The sequence below is a fragment of the Pimephales promelas genome, chromosome 9 (genome assembly GCF_988280905.1).
Source record: "Pimephales promelas chromosome 9, fPimPro1.hap1.1, whole genome shotgun sequence".
Classification (NCBI taxonomy): Eukaryota; Metazoa; Chordata; class Actinopteri; order Cypriniformes; family Leuciscidae; genus Pimephales; species Pimephales promelas.
Genome location: NC_142777.1, coordinates 23,775,556 through 23,799,831, shown reverse-complemented (window position 1 = coordinate 23,799,831; position 24,276 = coordinate 23,775,556). Strand labels below are relative to the sequence as shown.

At 37.0% G+C, this 24,276-nt stretch overlaps 2 protein-coding genes across 3 annotated transcripts in view; both read left to right on the top strand.

Annotated features, from left to right (window-relative positions):
* ablim3 (actin binding LIM protein family, member 3) overlaps positions 1-9,718 on the top strand; it is a 61,556-nt gene extending 51,838 nt beyond the window's left edge. Inside the window, exons 15-23 of the mRNA XM_039664562.2 lie at positions 289-408; positions 1,736-1,806; positions 2,406-2,559; positions 6,312-6,341; positions 6,814-6,869; positions 7,046-7,106; positions 7,231-7,238; positions 7,823-7,903; positions 8,203-9,718. Coding sequence (XP_039520496.2) covers positions 289-408; positions 1,736-1,806; positions 2,406-2,559; positions 6,312-6,341; positions 6,814-6,869; positions 7,046-7,106; positions 7,231-7,238; positions 7,823-7,903; positions 8,203-8,316 — 695 coding nt within the window. The 3' untranslated portion in view covers positions 8,317-9,718. The remainder of the gene's footprint in view (positions 1-288; positions 409-1,735; positions 1,807-2,405; positions 2,560-6,311; positions 6,342-6,813; positions 6,870-7,045; positions 7,107-7,230; positions 7,239-7,822; positions 7,904-8,202) is intronic.
* Positions 9,719-9,830: 112 nt separating this feature from the next.
* afap1l1a (actin filament associated protein 1 like 1a) overlaps positions 9,831-24,276 on the top strand; it is a 32,715-nt gene continuing 18,269 nt past the window's right edge. Inside the window, exon 1 of one of the 2 annotated variants that reach the window (XM_039664559.2) lies at positions 9,831-10,002. In XM_039664559.2, the coding sequence (XP_039520493.2) occupies positions 9,984-10,002 (19 nt within the window). In that variant the 5' untranslated portion in view covers positions 9,831-9,983. Of the gene's footprint in view, positions 10,003-23,000; positions 23,214-24,276 lie in introns of those variants that run through there. The other variant, XM_039664558.2, reaches the window with a different exon arrangement.

The following is a 24,276-nucleotide window of genomic DNA, read 5'->3' as shown; positions in this document are numbered from 1 at the left end:
TGAGATTCCAAATGCAGTTCAGTGATTAATTACAGTAAATATTGGTCTTTAAATCAAGTGATCGATTGCAGGACCTGACAAAAGTAGGTCATTTTCATGATCACAAAGCATCTTGGATGCTCTTACACCTGTTTTTTTCTTTATGTGGATTTTGTGATCATTGAAAACACATACTAATGTTAGGTTTAAAGTGGGCCTGATTGTACTGCTATATGCTGTTACATCACAGGCTTTTCCAAAGTTGTGATCCTGACATACTCTTTCCCACAGACAATCAATGCAATCCAGCAACTAAGAGCAAGACCAGTGAAGACATTCTCCAATCCTCCAAGTTCTCATCAGCCTACTCACCTGAACACTACCAGCACTCAGAGTCTGATTACTACCATTACACCAGCTCTCCGAAATGTAGGTGACAAATATATTCATAATGTCCTATGCGTTCCGTTCACTGGCATCACAGCGCTTTCCAGTTTGTAGCCGCAATCATGCTACATTATTCCACAGACAGGAATGTCAGTAAAGATCCTATAGTCCCTGATAGCCATAAAGCACATTGTAGAAAATGAATGTTAAAAATCTTTCTGTCACACTATATTAGGTGTCCTGAACTACTATGTACTTACATAAAATACATAAAAATGGGTACAATGTACTTTTTGTGGTCATATTGAATTGCAAATCACTGAGGTAGGATATGGGGTAGGTTAGGACAGGTTTGGTGGTATGGTTAGGTTTAAGGGTGGATTAATGGATAAAGGAAGGCTCAAAGGTGCAATTACAGTTGTAATTAAATGCAGGTGTTTAATTAAAAAAATATATAAGTGCAATGTAAAACATGCATGTAGTCAATAAGTGCATTGTATCGAATTATTAATTTAAGTTTTAGTACATAGTAGTTAACACAGTATTTTAGGAGATCTTTTCTACTCCTTTTTTACTGAATAATGCATTATTTATTGCACAGTTTAGGAAACTAGACTTTGTGAAGAATATCTAAACAAATAAAACAAAATATTTTTTTCCAGTTATTTTATACAATAAGCAATTTAAAAGTAGCAACATTTGTTACCATTTATTGTGCTTTAAATAGTTTTTCTTTTTGTATATGTATGAATTTACATTTGCCATTTTCTAAAATCTAGCCGCTCACATAGTAAAAAATAAAATCTACTGTATACTAGTGTTTGTTAACTAAATACAAAATAATACAGAAGCAGTCATAAAATGTGTGAGATATTGTAAAATGCTTATAGAGATTGATATTAACCAGGAAAATATGTGTCAAAATGTGTCTTTTGCTTTTGTGAGTTCTCTATTTTTGTTCTAGATTTATTTTTGCACAAATTGCATTACGCTATCAATTTGGGACAATATAAAACACTTGAGGGCTGTATTATTATTAGCTGTGTTATAATCCCAATCGTGAATATACGAATTTTCAATGTTTTTGACCAAATGATCACATGTGGCTTAATTTTTCACCTTTTTCTTTTTTTGTGTGTTGGAATCCCATACTAACGTTGAGGCAAAAATAAATGACTAAAAATAAAAGAAAAATAAAAGATTAGAAGGATACAAGGTTAACATTTCATGAAAGATGACATATATATTTTTACATATAGCATATTTTTGCTATCAGTCAATAATATGCTGTGTGACTCCCTTTAGATGTTTAAACTATTCTGTTTTATGCTTCATCTTAATTTTCTCTTTCTCACTCTCACTTTCTCAGCGTTACGTGCTCCTCGTAGAAGGTACTCATCAGGTGGAGAAGAGGATGGCTGGAGTCATGGCCTTCAAAGAGTAAGCCACCAAAGCACTCAGAGATTCATTTAAAGGTGCAGTATGAGATGTCTGATAATCGCTGTTGAAAATTTAAAAAAACATTTAACATTACGGTCATGATGGGGGGAGGAGAGAGTGATCAAGCGAGACATTTGTAGAAAGACTGTAGAATAAGAGATGGCTGAGATATTACCACAGAGGAAAAGGTCAGAGGAATTTAATTGGAAGAAGAAGGGTTACAATCAGTCAAGAACCAGGACCCACATTCATTTTGGAGAAGCTTTCCAGCACTGGAAATTACAGAGAGTGGGAAGGCCTGAAAACAGTTTGATACATTGGTAACATTGTTTTTTCTTCACAGAACTGAAGTTTGCTGTTGTTTGCTGATCCACCGCTTATTCATCCATACCGGCTGATAGTGGTTCCCTGTGAGGAACCCATAGCGTGTTTATGTCAAGTTCAAATATCAACAGTGTTCTTCAGAAAGCGCTTACTGCACCTTTAACCATTTTTGAAGTGCAGCCAATAAGCATCTGATCTCTTACTATCACAGGATGCTCACTCATTATTTCTTTTGTTTCCTTCTTCCTCTCTCTCTCTCTCTCTCTCTCTCTCAGATTCAGGGTGGAATCGGAAGGATGATCCTGAAGGAGGAGATGAAAGCCCGCTCCGGTTCCTATGACAACGACCCCTGGGGCAGTGCACGGAACTCCCGCAGTGGGAGCAGGGAGATGTTGCACAGCATGGGCCACAACAACACAGTTAACGGCTGTAAGTGCTCCACTAGAGATGCTTTACAAATCACAGATTATAGAGAGGTGTGTTCGGACTCGGAGGGGGTTGCAGTAGTGTCATCAGAAAGTGTGGCATATCATATTGGTCACTATGTTTGATCCTTCAAAGCCAAACCTACCGTTTGTGTATGTTTAAGATAACCTTTTCCCTTCCCACATTCTGCTCTGGGGAAAATGCATGACAGCAACAGGTGCGGTGTGCTTTAGACTGCATGCAGAATGGGAGTTGCTTTGCTTGCCTTCAGTATGGCTGTCATTATTTAGCATAGTGGTCAATGAAGTCGTGGCACTGAGCCATCTAATTAAAGCAGTGGAGCTCTGGAACGCTTTACAGTGAAGGTACGCTTGAGTCAACAGTGACAGCCAGCGTATGCTGATACAGGCCTGCGATGCTGGGAGGGGAATTCTGAGGGTTTTCAGGAATAGTTGCAGACGCAGCAAACAACAACTATTACAACACTACAGTTGTTCTTTCTTAGTCTCACTGTGACCTTTCTATACCTCACAACCTGTTTTAGGGCTGACAACATTATGCGATTCATTTAAAATCCTTAACGCGTTGATTTAATTTAGCACAAATAAATTACTGAAGTGTGTGAAATTGCATTTTTAACATTTATTCATTTAGCTGACACTTTTATCCAAAGCGACTTGCAATTGTTATATATGTCAGAGGTCACACGCCCCTGGAGCAACTAGGGGTTAAGTGTCTTGCTCAGGGACACATTGGTGTCTCACAGTGGATTCGAACCTGGGTCTCTCACACCAAATACTGTACATGTGTCTTATCCACTGCGCCATCACCACCCCACGTAAACATAATTTACGTAACGCAGTTAGATGATCTAGATTTTCTATTTAAACAGTTTAAATATTTTGCCTGCAATTCGCATGTCTGCAATCAGATTTAACAATTTCGCTTCTATTATTGCAATCAGATCATTTTAAGCCACTAAACTCCATGAAAGTTTTCAGTCCAGTCATCCAGTAAGCAAATTCATTCAAACAATCAGTCCAAAAAAACAGACTGATTATATCAGTGATTGCAGAGAGAAAAGAGACTCCCATTGTTTTTTTCAGTGAATTATTCATTCCAGTGTGTTTTGATTTAAAAACGGCAGCTCTGTCATATTCTGCGATTGTTTCTGAAGAGTGTGAGCCCTCACGCATCACGCTGTGTAAAATACAGACTGAACGACTCTTCAAAACATTATACCGCTGTATAACCAGATGATATTAAAACTGACCGCACCCTACAATCTGATGGTAAAATTAGTGAAGTTCACAACGTAATTTCGGGAGGAGTGAACCCATCTAATCTGTCAATTATCTGCCGGAGCATATAATCAGATCTCTCACCTTACTCTGGCATCAGCTGTTTTGGCATCCCTCTACCTCCGCAACTCCACCGACATTATTTAGGCATCTTGCTACCATACTCATCATCCAAGCATTAGTAGTCCCACTGGGGGGTATATCTAAACTCCAGTTTAACTTGCTTTCTCGAGCCCCTCCACTGTGGACAGCAAGCCAAATACGCTTAACCTTATTAGCTTAAAGGATTATATGAGCAAAGGAACTCATGAAAATAAGATAACATGTTAAATAAGATAGGGGTGCTTATATTTTTTATGTGTTGCCAGCCCTAATATATATATAGTAATTGCAAATGGTATATACACACAGTTGCTGAAACTAGGGATGCAATATGTACTGTTATCATTGGTTATTGCCCAATATTAGAGATTTTAAATGTATTGGTAATTATTCAATATTGAATTTTATATCAGCAAATATTCTATATGTATTTGCATGTGCAAATAATTGATACTCTTCTCCTTCTTATTGCATTGCGGTCAAAACTGTTTTTATTTAATTCTATGTCTTTTTAGCAAGGTTTTGTACAGCACAGTGGTCAATTGTTTTTATTGTGCTTTATTAATACATTTTCATTTGATTTGATTTGACATGCTGATTTTACATTTATATAATCATTTATCTAATACTGCTTAATGATCAACAGAAACTGAAAATGTAATCTGTAGCAAATGTCAAAATGAATATTCATTTATTATTGTGAATTTATTTAGACTAAATATTAATGTCAGTGCATTTCGAGCTAAAATGAAATTGACATTATTTACAAACATGATTTTACACAATATTTACTTGCAAGTAAATAATATATACATTTCCATGCATCATAGTGAACTATTCTCCATGTTTATTTGATAAATGGGGTTGGTAACTGTTTCCATCTTCGCTTAATGCAACCAACCTCTTTTCTATCTTGCCTATTCCTCTTTCTCCATCCCTCCTGATGTGCATGTGAGCAGGCAGCTCTCCTTAATTATATTTCTGTGTATCTCGTGGGGAAGTGCACAAAGCATCTGGAATTTTCCCTTCATCCCCTCCCTCTCTTTAGTTCCCTGTTTTCCTCCTCTTTCCATACATGGATCTGCCCTCCCCCATATCCATTGCTACCCTTCACAATGCCTGGTGCAGCCCGTGCTGGTGTTCCACGTCTTTTATTCATGAATAGAAATGGGTGGCATTTACTGTACAGAACATAAAAATAAATCAAAGAGAAGTTTTGGGGTGACATTGTAGATCCAATTTATACATCTTGAGATAATAGACTGGATTACAGTTAGTGACGTCATGGAAGGTTAAGACAAGGTAACGAACACCTACACTGTAAAAATAAAACGACTGAATCTGTTAAATCTAATCAATAATATTGAGGCAACAGATTACAATCAATATTATTAATTAAATTGAACAATACCAACCAAACAAATTAACCAAACAAATTAATTAAAAGTTAACCATTTAAAATGAGTAAAATTTACACATTTTTCTAAACAAAAATATCGGAATAACAGACTGACGTCAAAAATGAATTAAGAACTCTTTTTTTATTGCCATCATTGAAGACACCTGATGTTAACAAGCAGAAACACTGAAGAAGAAAACCGTGATTTTTAAGTCACCATTATAGAGATCAGTGTGTGTTTTAGTTGGGCTCTTGACCCTTAAATTGTTAACTTTAGATGTTGTTTGGTTGTTATACGTGAATTATAATAGCCAGATAGAAAAGGGGATCTGATGGTGTTGGTTGTGGTTTAACATAATCATTATTTCACAGTCATTTGACCTGAGTCAACGATGTGCCGTGTTTCTGTGTGGCTGCTGAGCAGCTTGCTCTGTTTTTAGTTTTGATATTTTCCCAATGGTTCTTTCAGTGTTCCCAAATCTCAAGGGACTCAGAGACAGCTCAGTTTCAGTCTCAACACAACACAAAATATATCAATAACCTCATGTTTAACCTGTTCAACGCTATAATGTACATGTTAAATAGTTTAAGGGGAGACGTTTCTTACAGTGCACTGTAATTGAAGAGTTCAGATGCAAAAGCCTCTAAGTGCCATTTGAAATTTTCTTCTAAAATGATCATTTTTATCAAGCTTGTATATTTAAGTTCAGTAATTTCACTTAAATGGCAATGAAGATTACCTATTAATTGTCATTTAAGTGAAATTACTGAACTTAAATATACAAGCTTGATAAAAATGGTCATTTTAGAAGAAATTTTCAAATGGCATTTAGAGGCTTTTGCATCTGAACTCTTCAATTGTATTTGGCCAAAATTAGTGATTTGTACTTCATATCAACAGAAAATTGATTATCAAAATACTGAAGAGATTGTTTTTTTTTTTCCCTCCTCAGCTCCTCGAACAAACTTTGCAGCGGAGCATGGTGAGTAACTCTTGAGGACTTTCAGTATCACTATTGAAATATATATAAAGGTTTTGTATTAAAAATTAAAGCATGTCCTGCTTTTGAATTTAACAAAAAGTTGTGGTGTTTAGTTTTATTATATACATAAGATTATGGAACCTAAAGGTCCTATAGTCAAAACACTGGGTGCTCATATCTCAATCTCTATCTAGCTTTATAATTCTCATAATTTTCTGCCACGGCTTTTAACCCCAGGAAGAATATCTCTATTGTTAATTTGCTTGGTATAAAAGTGTCTGCATAAAATAACTGATACATATTTGCAACACAGATTTTAACCTGGCTACTAGCGCCCTCTACTGTGCACTATTGGACAAAGCAGTCAAAATTTAACAGGCTTACATTTTATCTCATATGCTGAGGACGAGGTTGTTTTACACATTCACGTTTATTGATTTATTTTTATTCATTATTATTATTATATTTGAAGACTACATAGCCAAGTCAGCCTCTTTGCCAGGATATGGCAGGAATGGATTGCAAAGGGTAAGTTACCATTTTTGTTACTAAATGCCTTTACTTGAATCCTTTGTCCGTTGCTTGTTTATTTTTTAACATGATATTTATATTAATATTCAGTAACTGAATGGACAGAGCAGCAAAAAGCAGTTGGTCTGGTGATGTCAATTAAATCCTTATCTATTTGTTTGTTTATTTTCCAGCCACAGAGTGCAGACTACTATCAGTATGACAGTGGCAGTGAAGTCGACTGGGGAATCAGAGGCAAGTAAAGGAGTTTTTTTAATGATGATTTTGCTGACATATTTGCGAGTATTTTTTATTTTATTTTTTTACAGAAATTAGGTCTGACTTTAAAAGTTTTTGTTTGTTTGTTTGTTTTTTACAGAATACAAGGTAAGAATAATGGTTCAACATTACCAGAGGGTTAAAGAGTGCCCGGAGAGACACTAAAAGGCACCTCTGAAACATTAGCCTACTGTCAACTCCAGAGGAAAGCCAGTCTAATGAACCCTCATGGGTGAAAGCAACGTCCTGCTGGTTAAAGTATGTGGAAACTGGAGGATGGAGAAATTAGTGCTTCCAGGTCGTAAGGCCACTGTATAATTCCCCAGCCGGCTCTGAGTGACTTGGAGACTGCAGGGGCCATGGAGAGGGCAGGGGCTTGTCTGACCCCTTTGCTCTTGGTTGGTCAGGAACTATATTGTTCTGCTTGGTGCCGCTTCCTGTCTCAGTTTCAGCTACTGTGCCAGAGGCTCTGTGATTTCCTTTCACTGATGTAAGCGAGAGGAGAGGAAAAGGAGGTCCACCAATCAGTCTGCTCTGAGAACAATGCTCAGTCCTTAGCTTTCCATCATGAAATCGTATAGATTATCTTAGAAAATTAGGATGTTTATTTGTATATAAATACATATGAGTTTAAAAGCATATGCTGTATTTCAAAGGTAATTATAAAAGTGCATCGCTAACTTTCGCTACAGGTCTACCCATACGAAGCACTTATTGTGACCACTAGGGGGCGTAACAGGGTGCCAAAAGATGTGGACCGGGCCAGATTGGAGGTAAACTAATACATTTTGTTTGTAATAACAACAGGCTATATAATAATTAGAATATATTCAATTATAAATATACATATTTTATTATTACACTTATAGGATGCATTCAATTGATCAAAAGTCATTATAAAAGTATTTATAATGCTACAAAAGGTTTCTATTTCAAATAAATTGTTTATCAAAGAATCAAGGATGTGTGTGTGTGTGTGTGAAGGTTTAACAATATTTAATGATTGCTTGCAAAAATGTAATACATGGACGACTAGATACATAGTGAGTGATAAGTTTCCTTTTCATTTTAGCGACATCTTTCCCCTGAGGAATTCTATCAAGTGTTTGGGATGACGATGGTAGAGTTTGACCGTCTGGCACTGTGGAAGAGGAATGAGATGAAGAAACAAGCCCGGCTGTTCTAGTGTTCTTGTGCCACACACACACACACACACAGAGAGAGAGAGAGAGAGAGAGAGAGAGAGAGAGACAGAGAGACCAGAATACCTGTTCAAGTCTAACTAAACAAACACATCCTGTGTCTCAGACATACAGTCATGCCTGGACTGTACAAATTGTGCAACTGTCCTTTGTGACAGGGGCATACAAATGATCAGACAGACTAGAATAAATAAACAGAAAACAGACTAGAAAAAATAAACAGAATGGTGGGAACATTTTTGGTTTTTACTTGAGTGTAAAGTGGTATTTTGTTTCTGAGTGACAAAAATAAGGAATTAGGAATTAGAATTTTGCCTTATGTTCTCTATTAATGTATGCACCAGCAAAGTGAGTGAACAGAATGTAAATATGATTAATACAGCTATAATGAAAGTGGATGAATCATCTGACTTCATCCACTAAGTACATAATTAAGTAATATTTATTTTAAAGGTTATAAAATAATATTTTTCAGTTCTTTTTATTTCACTGTAATACTACATAAGCTTAGGTGGACTGAAATAAGCGATGAGCTGCTTGACAATGAATACCAAAGTCTGACTGTTATTTGTGAAGTTAGCAGATGATATAGAGCACTACGGTGCTGTTCTTTGTTCAGGTCATTTCCAAGGGGTAACGGATACTGAATGTACACCTCTCTCACAAGAAGACTTTAGAATAATTTGACTAATTATGATGAAACATACATATTGTGATGGTAGATATAAATATGGCTTGTGTTTGAGACAGTTGATAACGACAAAACATAGTAGGAAAGGATTTTGGTGCAATGTTTTTGCTCTTAAAAAAGAGATCTGTTGTTTAGGTTAGGGCAGTTACTTTCATTGCTCCTGTCCTATTCAGGATATGCTGTGATATTTTACGTGGGTTTATTATATTTTTTGAATCATACGACACTTGATTTGGTAATAAAATGAATGCAGGGGAAGTAAGCATGGATTGTATGGCCAATGACAGGGATAACATGTTCACACTCATGTATGTATTGTTTGATGGAAATACACTTTACTGCACCATTGAAGCAAGTGACAAATAACAAACTGTAACCTTGATTAAGACCTAACAGTAACAATGGGGTCTTTAATGCCAAGGGTCCAAGGGATATTGACGGTAGTTTTGTACCTCACTGACAAGCAGGTGAAACCATCATGTTTTCTGCCTTTGTGTGTAGTGTTTACAGCCTGTTTGCCCAATAGATTGTTATGAAGTGTTTTATTAATTTCAAAGGAAGAGAGCTAGAGTATAACCATATTTTTGATTCTTTTTTAAATAATTACTGCTACCTTGCTAACTTTATTTATCTGTCAGTTTCAACAAACTATGTACATCTTATATTGCAATAAAAGTTTGTTTTCTTGTGTAAAACTGCTTGATGGGTGACACTCATAGACAGTGGCACTGGAATCAGTAGGAAAGTGGGCTGGGCAGTCTGTCATCAAACCTGGTCTGAGACAGCACTAGGACCCAGCAAGATAATGGAGGGAAGTCTGTCTCTGTAACTTCATTGAGAAGCTTTCAATGCAGTTTGTGTGTGTGTGTTTCACCAAAGTAGCCTTCATAACATCGAAGGGTGCACGGGCAGAAATGTGCGTTTCCAAAACTTCAAGGGGTTCTGTTTGATTCTTCTGATATGGAAATAAACAGCAAATGTGAGTAAAATGACTGTTAAAAAAAACATATATATATAGCTAGTTTGTTTACCCATTGACGCTAGATAGTTTAAACTGTTTGTTTTACAGAAAACGGTTTACTTTCTACTTTGTCATAATAATGCATTGACGTGACTGCCCCTGTTGTTGCACACATAGCATTTACCAATGTTTTTAGAGCGTAAATATAACATTTAACATTGTTTAAAATTTGTTATTGAAGGTGCACTGCATAAACTGCGTCCATGTTTCCATGTTAGCGATGTTTGACTCGTGAATGAATCATTCTTTTGAGTCGGATCTTTTATGAATCAATTGAACCCGTTCACTAAAGAGAATTGCAGGGCGATTTGTTTATTAATCGAATTGAATCGCCCAGAGCAGTTGTCGAGTTAGTACTCACTTGATGAATATATATAGGCTACCCTTCGTTCTGATATACAATTCATGATAGTGAATCTAAAAGTTCACTAAGTATTTTTAGTGAAACGAGAATGTTACTTATTATGCGAAAGCGAGGATAACGAGTGAGGCTAATAAGTGCGGCTAAAACGAGTCGATAGAAGAAAAAAACAAAAATGACTAGCATAGTACTTGATTGTATGATAATTTTATAGTTGGGTTGAATATAGGCTATGTTTTTAATAAGCAGCAAATATTATGTGATATGGAATATGCAATGACATTGATATGATTAGCCTTCGTCTTGGTAAAGGAATGGTAATGGGTGAATCTGTTGAACCGATTCATTGAAACTAATTTGACAAAATAAACGATTTGTTAAATTCCTGTCACTATTCCCATCAGCTCCCCTGCAGTGCCTTATCTTTTACTTAAAGTCGAGATCTGCTGTATGGCTGTAGCCTACATCAGGGATTTTCAAATTGGGGTCCAGGGTGCAATTGAGTGATGGGGGTCCGTGAAAAGTCTAAAGAAAAACTGTACAAATTTAAATACATTTGAATAAAGTAAAACATTGATTAATTAATTAAATTAAAATTAATGAATTAAAACAAATTAAATAAAGAGGCTAATACATCCACAGTATGCTTACAGCACAGTAATAGGCTGTAGTGAGTAAAACAAAAAACAAATCACACCAAGATAATAATATTTGGGGGTCCATGGCATCTAAGATTGAAAACCCCTGGCCTACATCATCAAAATCTGGCTTTGAGCAGCTGCTGTATCTCTCGTGTAATGTTTCTCATCATTTATGTTCCACAAGAATCTACTGTTTTCAACTTAATGTTGATCTATATCATACAGACCCTCAACTTCAAAGGTTCAGGAGAAACTATACACCTGGAACATAAGCCTTCAGTGGGTGGCATAGTGATTCAGAGGCTTGTAGCAAGGTTTAGTTTTCAATTTCTCTTGGACCAGGGCTCTCAGATCTTTACTCTTGTGCTTCTTTGTTTATAATAAGTGAAGTCTCTTTATAAGGAGCAGTGTTCAAAACAGGACCCCTATGGTGAGAGAAGTGGTAGTACTTCTCTTGATCTCCTGAAGGCCCTACTGTTTTAAAAGTTGCTGTTTTGGCATGGTGCAAGAATAAGAGCACTGCTTTTTGCTTGTGTTGTAGGCTCTTGTGTGTGTATTCACTCAAAAAAAAAAAAAAAATGAACGAGGAAGGTTGTACACTTTGCATAATATATTTATATTTAGTTTACTTATAATAATTATGTGTTTTTTTAGATGTTTTTTTCTAGTAAGGTCAACATAATTATGTCTAAACTTAACAGTATAAAATCATAATGCGTTGTCTAAACACAAACCATTTATGTTAAGTAAAAAATTCTTACATCCAGATGGTGACAGAATAGTGCGAGGACAACTGCCATTTTGCCCTAACTGAACTTGATTGTGTTCAATCTGTTTAACTATATGTATTACATGTGATTACATGATTGATTTGTGTTGCAATAACTTAAACTGGCCGGTGCTTGTTAGTTCCCAACATGCTTTGCAAATAGTTGAATTAAGACAGAATGAATGTTAAATTTAAGTGTTATTTTATATATATTAATCTTAATATTTTTTGTTTTTTGAGAAAATTAGAAAAGGGGAAGACTTGAGAGTGGGTAATTGTGTTTAATGTCCAATTACATTGGAATTATTAGAACCCTTTAAATTACAGTCGGTTATCATGGTGGAGAAGAGTGGAGCATTTTGTTTGGCTGTGAAATTATTTCATTTAATATCTGCTGCTTTGATTGAAGGAGCATGTAAATTTTAGCATTTAAGATGGTAATATGCGCTGCTGCAAACAAATAAAATCTCACTAAATTAACTAAGAATGAACATCTGCAAAAAAGATGCAAATGAGTTTAATGGAAATGTTAATATCATGTTTAACCAATCCATCTATTTTGTGTTCAAATAATATGATAAGAGTTGGCTGATTGAACTTGGTTTGTTTGTATGGAATTATGGAATTAGGTGGCATGATGAAATCATGTTCATCCAATCAATTATTTTTTGAGTGTGTGTGTGTGTGTGTGTGTGTGTGTATATATATATATATATATATATATATATATATATATATATTTCCCCTTCACTGATACAATGAGATGAATCCTGCTGGCTCTCTCAGAACAAACCGGCTGTGTCTGGTCAGGCAGTGGTCCAGAGAGACAGATTGCTGTACGTTTTTGTACAGTTCCACCCCCCAATGCTGCTCCCAAAGTTGAACCCCAGTCATCCACCTAAGATTGAGTTTACACAACATTAAGATAAAAGGAAAGATTAGTTGGTCTCATGTTCAAATCTTGTCTAAACCCAAAGTTAATGAATCCAAAAAAGGTAAAACACAATTGCGAAAGATATCATTAGTTATTTTTTGAGAAGTAGAAGAATTGAATGTGACGCTAAGAGCAAACGCATTTATCTGAGTATGCCACTGTCTTTGATTTACATTCTCAACATGCACATTCACCTCCCTATAAAGGGAAAAACTCTCTTAACTCATGACACAATTCCTTAGCCATCTGGGATTTTGTATAGGATCATAAAACGCACAACTTTACGCACTTGAAAACAGGAAACTACCAGGTAAACACATGCTAATTACAGAGCAACACCTCAGTTTGCATTTAAACAATGTATGGCAACTCTCTTCTCTTCCACTTTCTCCTGAGACATTGAGTCTGTCTCTTAAACCAGCAGTATTGCTTTTTGCCATCTTGTTAGGTTAGGTATCCACAGGTGTATTTCTGAACCACCCGCCTCATCTGTTTGCAGAAGGCGAAGGCCGTGCCATCAATTACTGTTTTTGTTTAGAGAAGTTCTTCCTCATTCACTGCTTTATTTCTGATCTATCAGAATGTGAGTGTTGTTTACACAAACCCAAGGGATGGAGGAAAGGAAAAAAGTGCATCCAGCAGACATCCCCTTCAGAGCAAAAATGTTGTTTCGGTCACTATTTTTAACCAATGTCTCCTCGGTGTGCAGGAATGTGAAGATTTTCATGTTGTCGTTTCAGTCGGTTATAAGGTTCATTTGGACACATTAATTTGGTTTTAAATTGATGGTTCACCCAATAAAATTATAATTCTGATTCAGTCCTCTTTTATTCACTCTCATGTCGATTCGAATCTGTATTGACTTGCTTTCTGCTGTGGAACACAAAAGAAGATTGTTTTTATACAATGGGGGTCCGATATTGTTTTGGACCCTACTGACTTTCAATGAAAGAAAAAAAAAACAGTCTTCAAAATATCCGCAGAAGAATATAGCAGAATAAAGAAAGTTATCCAGGTCTGGAATGACTTGAGGGTGAACTATTCCTTTTAGGCCACTTTCATTGTCAAGTTTTGAGTTTGAAAAGATGTTTTTGTGACTTTTTCACTTTTTATTGGTGTGGTCAGTTTAGTTCAATTATTAGATTGTGGGCATTTTTACCTGGTTAAGTCATTTGCTCTAATGTTAATCATTAGACATTGGATGTTTCTGAGAGTAGACTGTGCATAAAAAGAGAATAAGATGCTTTAAGCCAGAGAATCAGGTAGGCGTGAAGGGGACTCTACCTCTCCCCATTGACTCATTGAGTATATGGGATTGTCTCTTCATGTAAGACGCTGCACTGAATCATGATTATTGTTTCCTTCAGAATGTGAGCATGTGGAAGAGCTTAGGAGTGTCAAGAACAAAGATCATTTGTCTTGTAAAACTTATAATGAAACATGAATTTGCAGTACCGAGTTCTTGAGATCAACAGCAAAATGAATAGTAACAGTGTTTTCTTGTTCGTGCGGAATCTGCAAGCCTGGTCTGGCCTTGATTGTTGTATGTCATGGTTGCAAGTTGGTACAAAGCAACCTGTTCCCTCCAGCTTACGGGAATTCCACTTATGTATACATGGATATAGGCAAGCAGGATTTAGTGTGATACTGTGATCGTCTGTCAGCCGTCGACTTCAACCTGAGCCCTGACTAGGGGAAATGCACTGCATGCATGCTTTTGTGATTACAGAGTTGACTTGGCTAAGAAACATCTTTGTTTGCTTTGACCGTTTTACGTCTCGGACCACCCATTCAATCTCTATGAGCATCATCTGCCTTCTTGCCAATGTCATCTCAACCCTGGAATGGACTGAAATGGACTAGACAATGCACACCCACCAGACTCTCATGCATCATAAAGGAAGCGTTCAACAAGTTCTGTGTCCGTATTTAAGGTCTTTAACTAGCCCCCTGGTAATCACAGTGCAGGTTGCGCTCACTGATTTCCATGGCGAACACAGTGACACCTTTTGACAGTGCTAGGAAACTTTCTGCACACCACATGTAATGGTCTCATCTGGCAATGTACATGTACTCAATATACTGTGCACTTTAAGTTATCTGCCCAGACTGTATTTGTTAACCATGCACATCTTCATACAGGTGCAGGTGGTGTTGGCGTGACAAGCTTGATTTATCTACATGGTTCAGAGAAAATGACTGTTAATCAAAGCAGAGTAACACAGTAGCAACCTACAAAACCTGATTTGTAGCTTGGATCTGAAGCTACATCTTGCTGACTGTGTTATTGTAAATCTATTGCTTTTTTCTGGATTTGATTTTCGCTTGATTAGGAATATGCATTGGTACTAATGAATGCTGTCGAGATGCTCAAGCTAAGTGAGCTGCCTTCCTGTCTAATGTGATTGCTTTTTTTCATAAGTGACTTATGAGCGGTCTACATAGGCAACAACCTACAAAAATAGCACCCCTTATGTTAAGCTTATCGAGAGTTGCCTCGTAATTTGATTTAATAGATTTGTTTGTGCTGATTAATATTTTGTGGAAACTGATAAATAAATGTATATATATATATATATATATATATAAATTTCACAAGATTTATTTGAAATAGTTTTATAAATGTAAATGTAATACAGTATGTCCTTTCTGAATGAAAAAAATAATTTATTTAAACAAAAAGAAATTTTACGGACCCCAAACTTTTGAATAGTACAGTAAATTACAAATTTGATTTAATTAGTTGTACTTATTTCTTACTCTTACATTTTAGATTACCATCATATACCATTTCAACAGGAGTTACAACAGGAATGGGCATTTAAAATATAAATTATATATATATATATATATATATATATATATATATATATATATATATATATTAAAATGCTGCCTCTACTGCTTACCAGGTTTTGTAGCAGAGCAATGGTATCAGTGCCCCACCCAAGCTTCTCAGCTCTGTCTCCCTGTTGAGAGAAGTGAGAGGTCAGAGTTTTGCCCTAACTCTTGGAAGTCTTCTCTGTTTTTCTGATATTTTGTGCAGACCCCAAACTCCCCACCCCCCACTCACATACACACGCTCCAATCAATATCTCCTCCATGAAGATTCCTAGACAAAGCAGCCAGTCTTTCAGTGGCCACAATAGCGCAGAGGCCTGCACAGTCTAATAGTGTCAGCGAAACACTACATCTTTTTACTGTGGAAAAAAAATGAGGGCTGAAATAAGGCATAGCTGCAGAGTGAAATCATGGGGGCTTTTGGGTGATAAGCTATATGAATTAGGCTGGCAGGACTGAAGGCATTCTTTGTATTGGAGATGGGCTGACTCACCCTCTTCGTGCCATATGGTGAGGGTTTGGTGTCCCAGCTTTTTCTGGGGTGCACTACCCGGCTGTATTAAAATTATTGAATTCCACTCCTGACTCCTTCAGCTCACCCTGTGGCTCTAGGGACAGTGTGCTTTACTGTACTGGTGAGAGTTCCACCACCTGCCTAACTCATTTACTTGCTGCTTCCACTCACTGTTTGTGCCAGGTCTCCATGGCTCAGATGACCTCAGATGGGCTGTTGGGGGATTTCCCTCTGCTCCTTTTCTCTAGCTGACATTAAACTGAGGCACAGACCATAATAAAAAGAGATTAGTGACACTGACCTCAATTGTGACCAGATTTCAAACCTCAGGAGTCGCTGCTACTTTGTTGGCGAAAGTGTAAAAGTGTCTATTGGTCTTCATGTGGAAATAGATGCTGAGACATCAGTATTATTATCTTGGCTCCCCTTTTTGATTCTACAGACACCTCATTTGCTCCTGTTTCGGCCCTGCTTACTTTCAAACCAAAGAGTAAATAGTGGTGAGTGATTTGAGATCAGTCTCTACTGCATTCACTCCTGCAGTGCAGAATCAGAGAGCACTAAAGGGGCTAAGTTTTGTTGAACCCTGAAGTCCAGTAGTCATGTTAGTCAATGATTTTTGCATCAACATGTCATAAAAAATCAGCTTTTCATCTCCTTTGCTACCCTAGCATACTGTTGTTATACTATAAAGTAAAATTCTAATACACATTACTTCTCGAGTAATATAGAATTTTAATTAATTTTAAAGGAGTTGTATGTAACAAGGGTTGTAGGTAGGCCCTACACATCCTATTTTCCATGAAATATGGCGTTATGTGTACCTCTCATGCTTACAGAGTACAAAACATACACACAGTAAACAGAGGCCTGGCACTAAGGCACCCCAGGCAAAAGGGTTTACAAAGAGGAGCGAAGGGGAGTGTTAACATAAAAGCTTCCTGCTCCCCACCGAGCCAAAATCTTGCTTTCAAAGCTAGTTAATGCTTAAACAGGTGAGTAGGAGTTTCAGACTCCATAACTCTGCTGCTGTGTGTAGATAGAAGAAGCACTGTGACCTGAGGGAGGCCCCGGCCTAATGGCCGACTCCCCCTCCTTCCTTCAAGCAGCAGCCAAACCCCATCACTAGAGCAGGGGTCATTAACCACAGAGCCCCCCTGATGGGTTCTCATGTTTTGCCTCTCAGTATTTATTTTACTTCGTGTCCTCAATAAGTGTTTTGAAGGCTCTGAATTGTGCAAGATTGTTTTTCTTGAAGTAATTTATCCATATACATGCTTTAGTGTGAACTGGCCAGGGGGGGTTGGTGTTAATCTTTTCTGATTCTCTTTTCTGTATATGATATACAATAATTCCATTTTGACAGCTGGTCTATAAACAAAACAGAAGAGTACATTTTTGAAATTTCTAGCTAGAAAAATACATTAAGGGAATGCTGAAAGCTTTGGAAACAAGAGATTGTGAGTATAGGATGCCGATTTGCCTTCAATTGGATGTCAACTTTATGACTGTGTGTGCGCTGCTTCATTTTATGATAACCTAAAGCATGTTCTCATCTATCATAAAGCAGCAGGAGTGACATGTAATTTCCCTTTTTCCACACAATGTGCACAGGCTTTAAGACAGTATATGAGTCAGATCTCAGAGCGAATTATAGGCTAAACTGTTCCACATGTTCACCTGCTACTTCTGTGTGTATGTGTGTGTGTGTGTGTGGTTTAAGGTGCAGTGATAAGTGGGCAGGATTTGTTATTTACTTCTATATTGTGGATATAGTTTCAGATATGGAAAGTTAAAGGGATAGTTCACCCACAAATGGAAATTATGTCATCATTTCCTCACTCTCAAATCATTCCAAACCTGTTTGACTTTTTTTCTTCTGAAAGAAAGAAAGAAAGAAAGATTTTCTTTTTCCCTACACAAGTCACAAAATTGTTTGGTTACCAACATTCTTCAAAATATTTTCTTTGTTTGTGTTCTGCAGAAGAACTATAGTTGCAGGTTTGGAATGACATGAGGGCAAGTAAATGATGACAGAAATTACATTTTCAGGTGAACTATGTTCGAAACTGTTTCGAAACAACAAACTTAAAGTATGGAAGACTTCTCCAATCATTTAGTCCACTTAAATCCCCCCGACTGCAAGCTTTTATTCGGACCTGCCTCCATTCAGTTAACAACCAATGGTTAGAACCGAGTCCATTCAGAATGCTTGTCACATTATGGAAGAAAAAATGTGCTGCTTTTGTTTCATCGCAGGTTCAATGACCCCGTCACAGCGTTTTGCAGCCCACTAATTTTGCCTTTGATTTCAGTCTGTTTGCCACACAAAGTTAAGCTTCAGAAAACCTTTGTATCCTTTTTGAAGCTCTGATGCTTCAGTCCCAATTTATTGTAATTGCATGGAAAAGAGCGACTTGCACATTTATCTTTTGAGTTCCACAGAAATATGTTAGGGGAAAATAACAAGCCAACCTGGATAGGAAGTTGTACAATGCATTTAATATTACATGTCAGTCTGTGGTCTTATTGGAATAAAAAAAAAATCCATAATGCCTTTTATTAGTAAGCCCCGCCACACTCTTCTGATTCTTATTATTTTGGTTTCATGATTTGTTTTCTTTTGTCTGAATTTGAGAGAAACAGTTTAGTATGTGTTAACAGATGGATGGGTTCGTGTGTGTGCCCGAGTGTAACTTTTGACAAGCACTGTAACTGTTGTTAACAGGCTCTGTCATTTGTGGCATGCACCCAAATATGTACTTCCAACCACGGCATCCCATCAGACCAGAGGCGTCTCATGCTAACATCAATATTCCAAGGTGTCCAAACAAATGAGGTTTTGTGTTTGTTATCTCTCATTGTGGGAATTCTAGTGTGACATCATCAGTATATGTGTGCACGAACTTGCTCCCTTCCCCTGTGGAGTTTTGGACACTTATGATCCGAGAATGCCTGGAATTCTGAGGGAGATTTTCATTGCTGAATGTGGATAGGAGAGGATCGCTGATCTGCCACTCTATCCAGGCACCCCGATGTTAGCATCAATTCAGTTAGATCGAGATAAGATTGTTTATTCCTTCACCTTTATGAGTCACAACAATTTTCATGATGTAGGGCCTACTTCACATTCCAGTGACAATCTGTCTACTGTTATAAATTCTTAAGTTATGAACAAGAATTGATATAGCTTTGATGATTTAGATTTGAGACATCACAGTACATCTCTCCACTGAGTCCATTTTCGATCATGCAAGGTGGAACATCAGATAGGTGGGGGAAATAAAATATCCTGAAACTGTGCAAACATCTGTTACACCACAGGATATTCATATTTAAGAACAGCTGGGTGGTTTGTTTTAGAAGGGCCTCCCCTGCTATTGACTTTGGGAGTGTTTTGCCTTTGTGTCATCTTACAAGCTATATTCGAGAGGGAATGAGAGGCCTTCTCGTAATGGCCTCCAACGTATGTTGTTTGTTATGGAAGAATTGTAGCTGTTTCATTTTTTTGTATTGCATGTACTGTATGTGTTGGCTGATGTATTTACAACCAGATTTGTGTTTTCAGTGTGACAGTAAGGGCTCCATCTGTGTGTCTTTGAAAAGGTCAGAGGTCAGAGTGCTTCGTCACTTTTTTCTTGTCTCTTGTTTCTCAGCCAGACAACCGTCTGCAGATTTCAGTCAGACCTTGTCACTCGGTGTTAGCAATGCTATGATCTTTTCTGTCATTCATTCAAGGACATGTTGACTTATCTGAGAAACTAGAGGTCTTTGTGATAAGGCTAAATAATGAACCCATATAAGACTTTGCATTCAATGGCAGGGTTGCCTATGCCTACCTGTGAAAAAAGTTGCCACACTGATGCTAAGGTGTCTTGGGTGGTTGCCAGCAGGGGTGTAAAGTCCAGGGGTCAGAAAGTAAAAGTCCTGCATATGTTTATTCCACCCATAAACTGGCAGCTGATTTCACTAATTAGTTCTATCTCCTGGCTGAAAACTGTGCTAATTAGCAAATCCAGGTGATTGAAACAAAATACTGAGGAGGACTTTTACTTTCTGAACATGAACTTTACACCTCTGGTTGCCAGGGTGTTGCTATGTAGTTGCTAAGGTGTTTCACTCTCAAAAAGCGAGTAATCAGCATCAACATTTAAAAGTTGTTTAAAAATAGTTAAATAATGACATGTATGAGGCCATTCTAAGTTTTTTTTTTATGTTTTTAAAAGAAGTATTTTTTCCTCACAAAGGCTTATTTTGATAAATGCAGTAATATGGTAATATTGTGAAATAACTGTTTTATATCTTAATATATATTTAAAATCAAATTTATTCCTGTGATGGTAAAGCTCCATTTTCAGCATAATTTTCAGTCTTCAGTGTCACATGATCCTTCAGAAATCATTGTAATATGCAGATTTGCCGGTTGCAATCATATACATTTTATTTAAATTTAAATACTTAATCCATATTTGCTAAGGTAGAAGTAATAATTAAAAAAAACGGACCCCAAACTTTTGAATGGTAGTGTACATGAATTGTAATCAAAGCAAAAAGTGTGATTTTTTTTTTTTTTCATGTGTGATCTGCTTTGCTGCTTTATGTGTATAAATGTACGTCTCCAAATTGGAGTTTCAGAGCAGTAAACAATAGTTTTATTCATAGATATAAAATGTGATGCGTTTATGAAATTTATGTGGTTTTAGTCATCAGATTGACACATTGTGATCCACGTACAGTATATACCATTATTTAGCACTGATTACTTAATACCACATGTAAAGGAGGTCATAGTGATACTTGCCTTTGCAAATATCTAAATGCTGAGAAGGATCATCAGTATAGACAGCTGAATCAACAGAGCTATTATAATGAACACACTTATACTTGTGGTTTGAATGTATCGTCTGATAACTTTAAAGCACGGATGAATGCTTCTCTTGTCTCGAGGCTGTCTAGCAACAGGCCTGTAAAGTTTAACTACAGAAACCTTCAGCATCTCATCTGTCTCGCAAGACGTAACATGCCCCCAGGAATCGTCAACTCAGAAATGGACAGAGAAGTGTCCGCTTTCAGCGGCGAGGAGATAGAACTGCTGATACGACCTGCTTATCTGTGTGTGTGTTTTTTGAAAAAGGCGCACACGTGTGCATGAGTGGGTTTTAAGCTATTCAGCATGTCAGATCCTGCCGAGTGGTCTTAGGTTTTGCCTGTGGCTTTGAATATCGTCACTGTGAACATGTGCTGATGTGTGTCTGTGCATGTCAGCACCCGACTCCTCTCTGGATGGGTGAACACAATGAAGAGAACTAGACTCCCATCTCTTCTCTTGAGCACACCGGCAGAATGCCTCCTTTGTGTGTAACTACACAGTCTCTAGGGGCACTGTAACATAGGGTAGGGACTAGTCACTATAGGGGGTAGATACACCCTGTTCACTTAGAAAAGACCGCAGGTAGACAAAGCAGATCAACAGATTCAAAACAGTGAGCGTCTCTTAAGGATCTAAATGCAGGTTTTAGATGCGATTATACTTTTGTCTATCCCAGTTTAATGGACTGAAAAATAAAATAATCAAATAATTTGAAATTAACATGTCAGCTCATCTTTAAAATCATTTTTTTTAAGTGTAAAAAGGTTAATAGGTAAATAGGAAAAGAAAAAAATAATTTAAAATGGTATATAAAGTAATCACCTTTTGTTACATTTGACAACGTTTTTATATGTATGTTTAATTGTTAATTTGAATAATATATAATATTAATAAAAAACAATATGTTATTCCTATGAGACAACTAGGTTCTCCCCAAAACTCTCATCTTCATAACTGACCCATAAGCTTTTTTTAATGGAAAATAGATTGCCAGGACTAAACCAATATATTTTTGACCAGTGGCAGACTGGGAAGTGCTATTTAGTGATGTTAAAAATAAATAAATAAATAAAAACCCTTTCATTTTGTTTAGAGAGCTATGAGAAGGCAAATAAGGCAAATGCTTTTCAGATTTCTATCTTGAGGAAAAACTGAATTCACATGTTTACAACTGCTCATATTTTGACATGAACTTTACTCTGCAAAACTGAAACGTATTGTCTATATATACATATAAAAAATGGTAAATAATAAGCTGAATGAAGCAGGCCCGTAATCACTAAGGACACTCAGGGGGACCTCAGAAACGTCTAAATACCTAGAATAAATGTAATATTTTTGATGTTGCTCTGCTGCGCTCCATTACACACCACTATTTTATTAGAATGACAAAAGTTTATTAAAAAAATCTATTAAAAGATACATTTTTAGGCTTGTCTGAAGAGACAAAGAAATAATCTCTCCGTCCTTGAAAATCAATCCAAATTGGCCCATCCAAGACTTATTTAGTATAATTGAAAAGAGATGTACCACCAACATTTTTGTTAGACTGCTCTAAAACATATTTTGTTTTAAATGCCACTAGGCATTTTTTTTTTTTTTTTTTTTTTTGCAAATACAATAAAGTCCCTCTAATGGAGGTTTTTAAAAAATATTTCACCAAGAATAATCCTAAAATATTTTTTTTATTAAATATTGAATTGAAAAATACTATATAATATCTGTTATACTGTAAGTTGTTTGTCAGTTGTTATTCTTTAAGACTAATATATGTTCCCACTATTTGTTTCTTTTAAAAATACATCAATCTTGCTATGAAAATAGCCATAGATGCTCATATGGCAATAAAAACTGTTGATCTCCATACTCTCCCCTGTGGGGGATGGATGTGTGTATTTACTCAAGGCCTGTCCCAGGTGCTATAGAACCCCACCAGATTAGATCAGGACTTGGTGCCTCCCCTTACTTCAGACACACACAATCATCAAGCACCCCACCCCCAGACACACACACACACACAAACAGACCAGAAAGGGAGGATAAATTCCCCTGCTATCCCTTCTCACTTTTAATCTGGACACAGGAAAGAACGTGACAAATAAGAAGGAAATGCACCTTGAATTAGTCTGTTTATCAGCTGATGGATTGCTATGACTTGTTCAGTGTATGACTCTACATCTAGCTGGTTTTAGAAAGGAGATGGTGGGCCTGGCTGTCTCCTCCTCAGCAGCTGTTTCTGGTACGTAGGTGTTTTATCACTCGGCTGTTTGTCTTTTATTTCCTTGGGAACTAGATAATTGCATTATTGAATAGCTTTCACGATTTCCGCCGGACAAACTAAAGTGAAACATATTGATTGGTTTGAGTCAACTAGAATTTAGCATAACAAATCCATCAGCAGTTGTAGCTTTAGGCATTTTAGTTGTAGAGCTTTTATATATGCTTTATGAGTAAATCTAGTGGCATCACACTCATAAAATGATCCATACAAGTTTGTAACAGGTGTTGTATTTGTTTTATAAGCTTGTAAAATAAGATTTCACCAAGGTGTTTAGAGCTTTGTCGAGGAGTGCTGTGGTTTTCACAACAGAATACATTACTATCTCTGGTAGGCATCTTAAAGTGCTTTGGCTGCACTTTTAATGAGGTGAGGAATGTTTCTTCACTTTGCGGCAATGTGTGAGGTGCTGAGTGCTAAAGCACTGGTGCAGTTCTGGGAAACCGCCCCGTTCTCCTCTAAAAACACAGCTTTCAACGCCAACTTCACATTCCTCAACATGGCTTTTAGAATATGTTGAAACAATACGACTGTCAGTAAAGTGCGTTCAAGTGAGCGAGAAAGAATAATAGAGTATCGACACTGATTTGCCTGCGAGATCTCGAAGACATGGATGAAAACATATCGCAAGGGGTCGATCCAAAAGAAAGCACACCCATCAGGAGAACCTGGAGGACTTGAGTGCCGGTGTGGATTTCTGTGTTCTCACTGCGCTGTTTTGATGTGGTATTATCAGAGAGGACCACATGTGCTGCTCTCTGGAGGGCGAGTGGGAACGTAGCCCCGTGTTGTGCTTGGCTTTAGAAATGACCCTCCACAGGTGCAGCTCTAGATAAAGAGAATCGCAAATATGTTTGATCTCAGAGTGTAGGAATCATGCATGCTCCGCTGTGCTCATGTTGGTTTAAGATGGTCCTAACTGCCCTCACTAAGATGTCCAAATCTTATTTGTAGTTTCACCTGACTCATGTGTTCTTTAAAGAAAATACATCAAACACAATAAGTGCTGCACATGTGAGGCTGG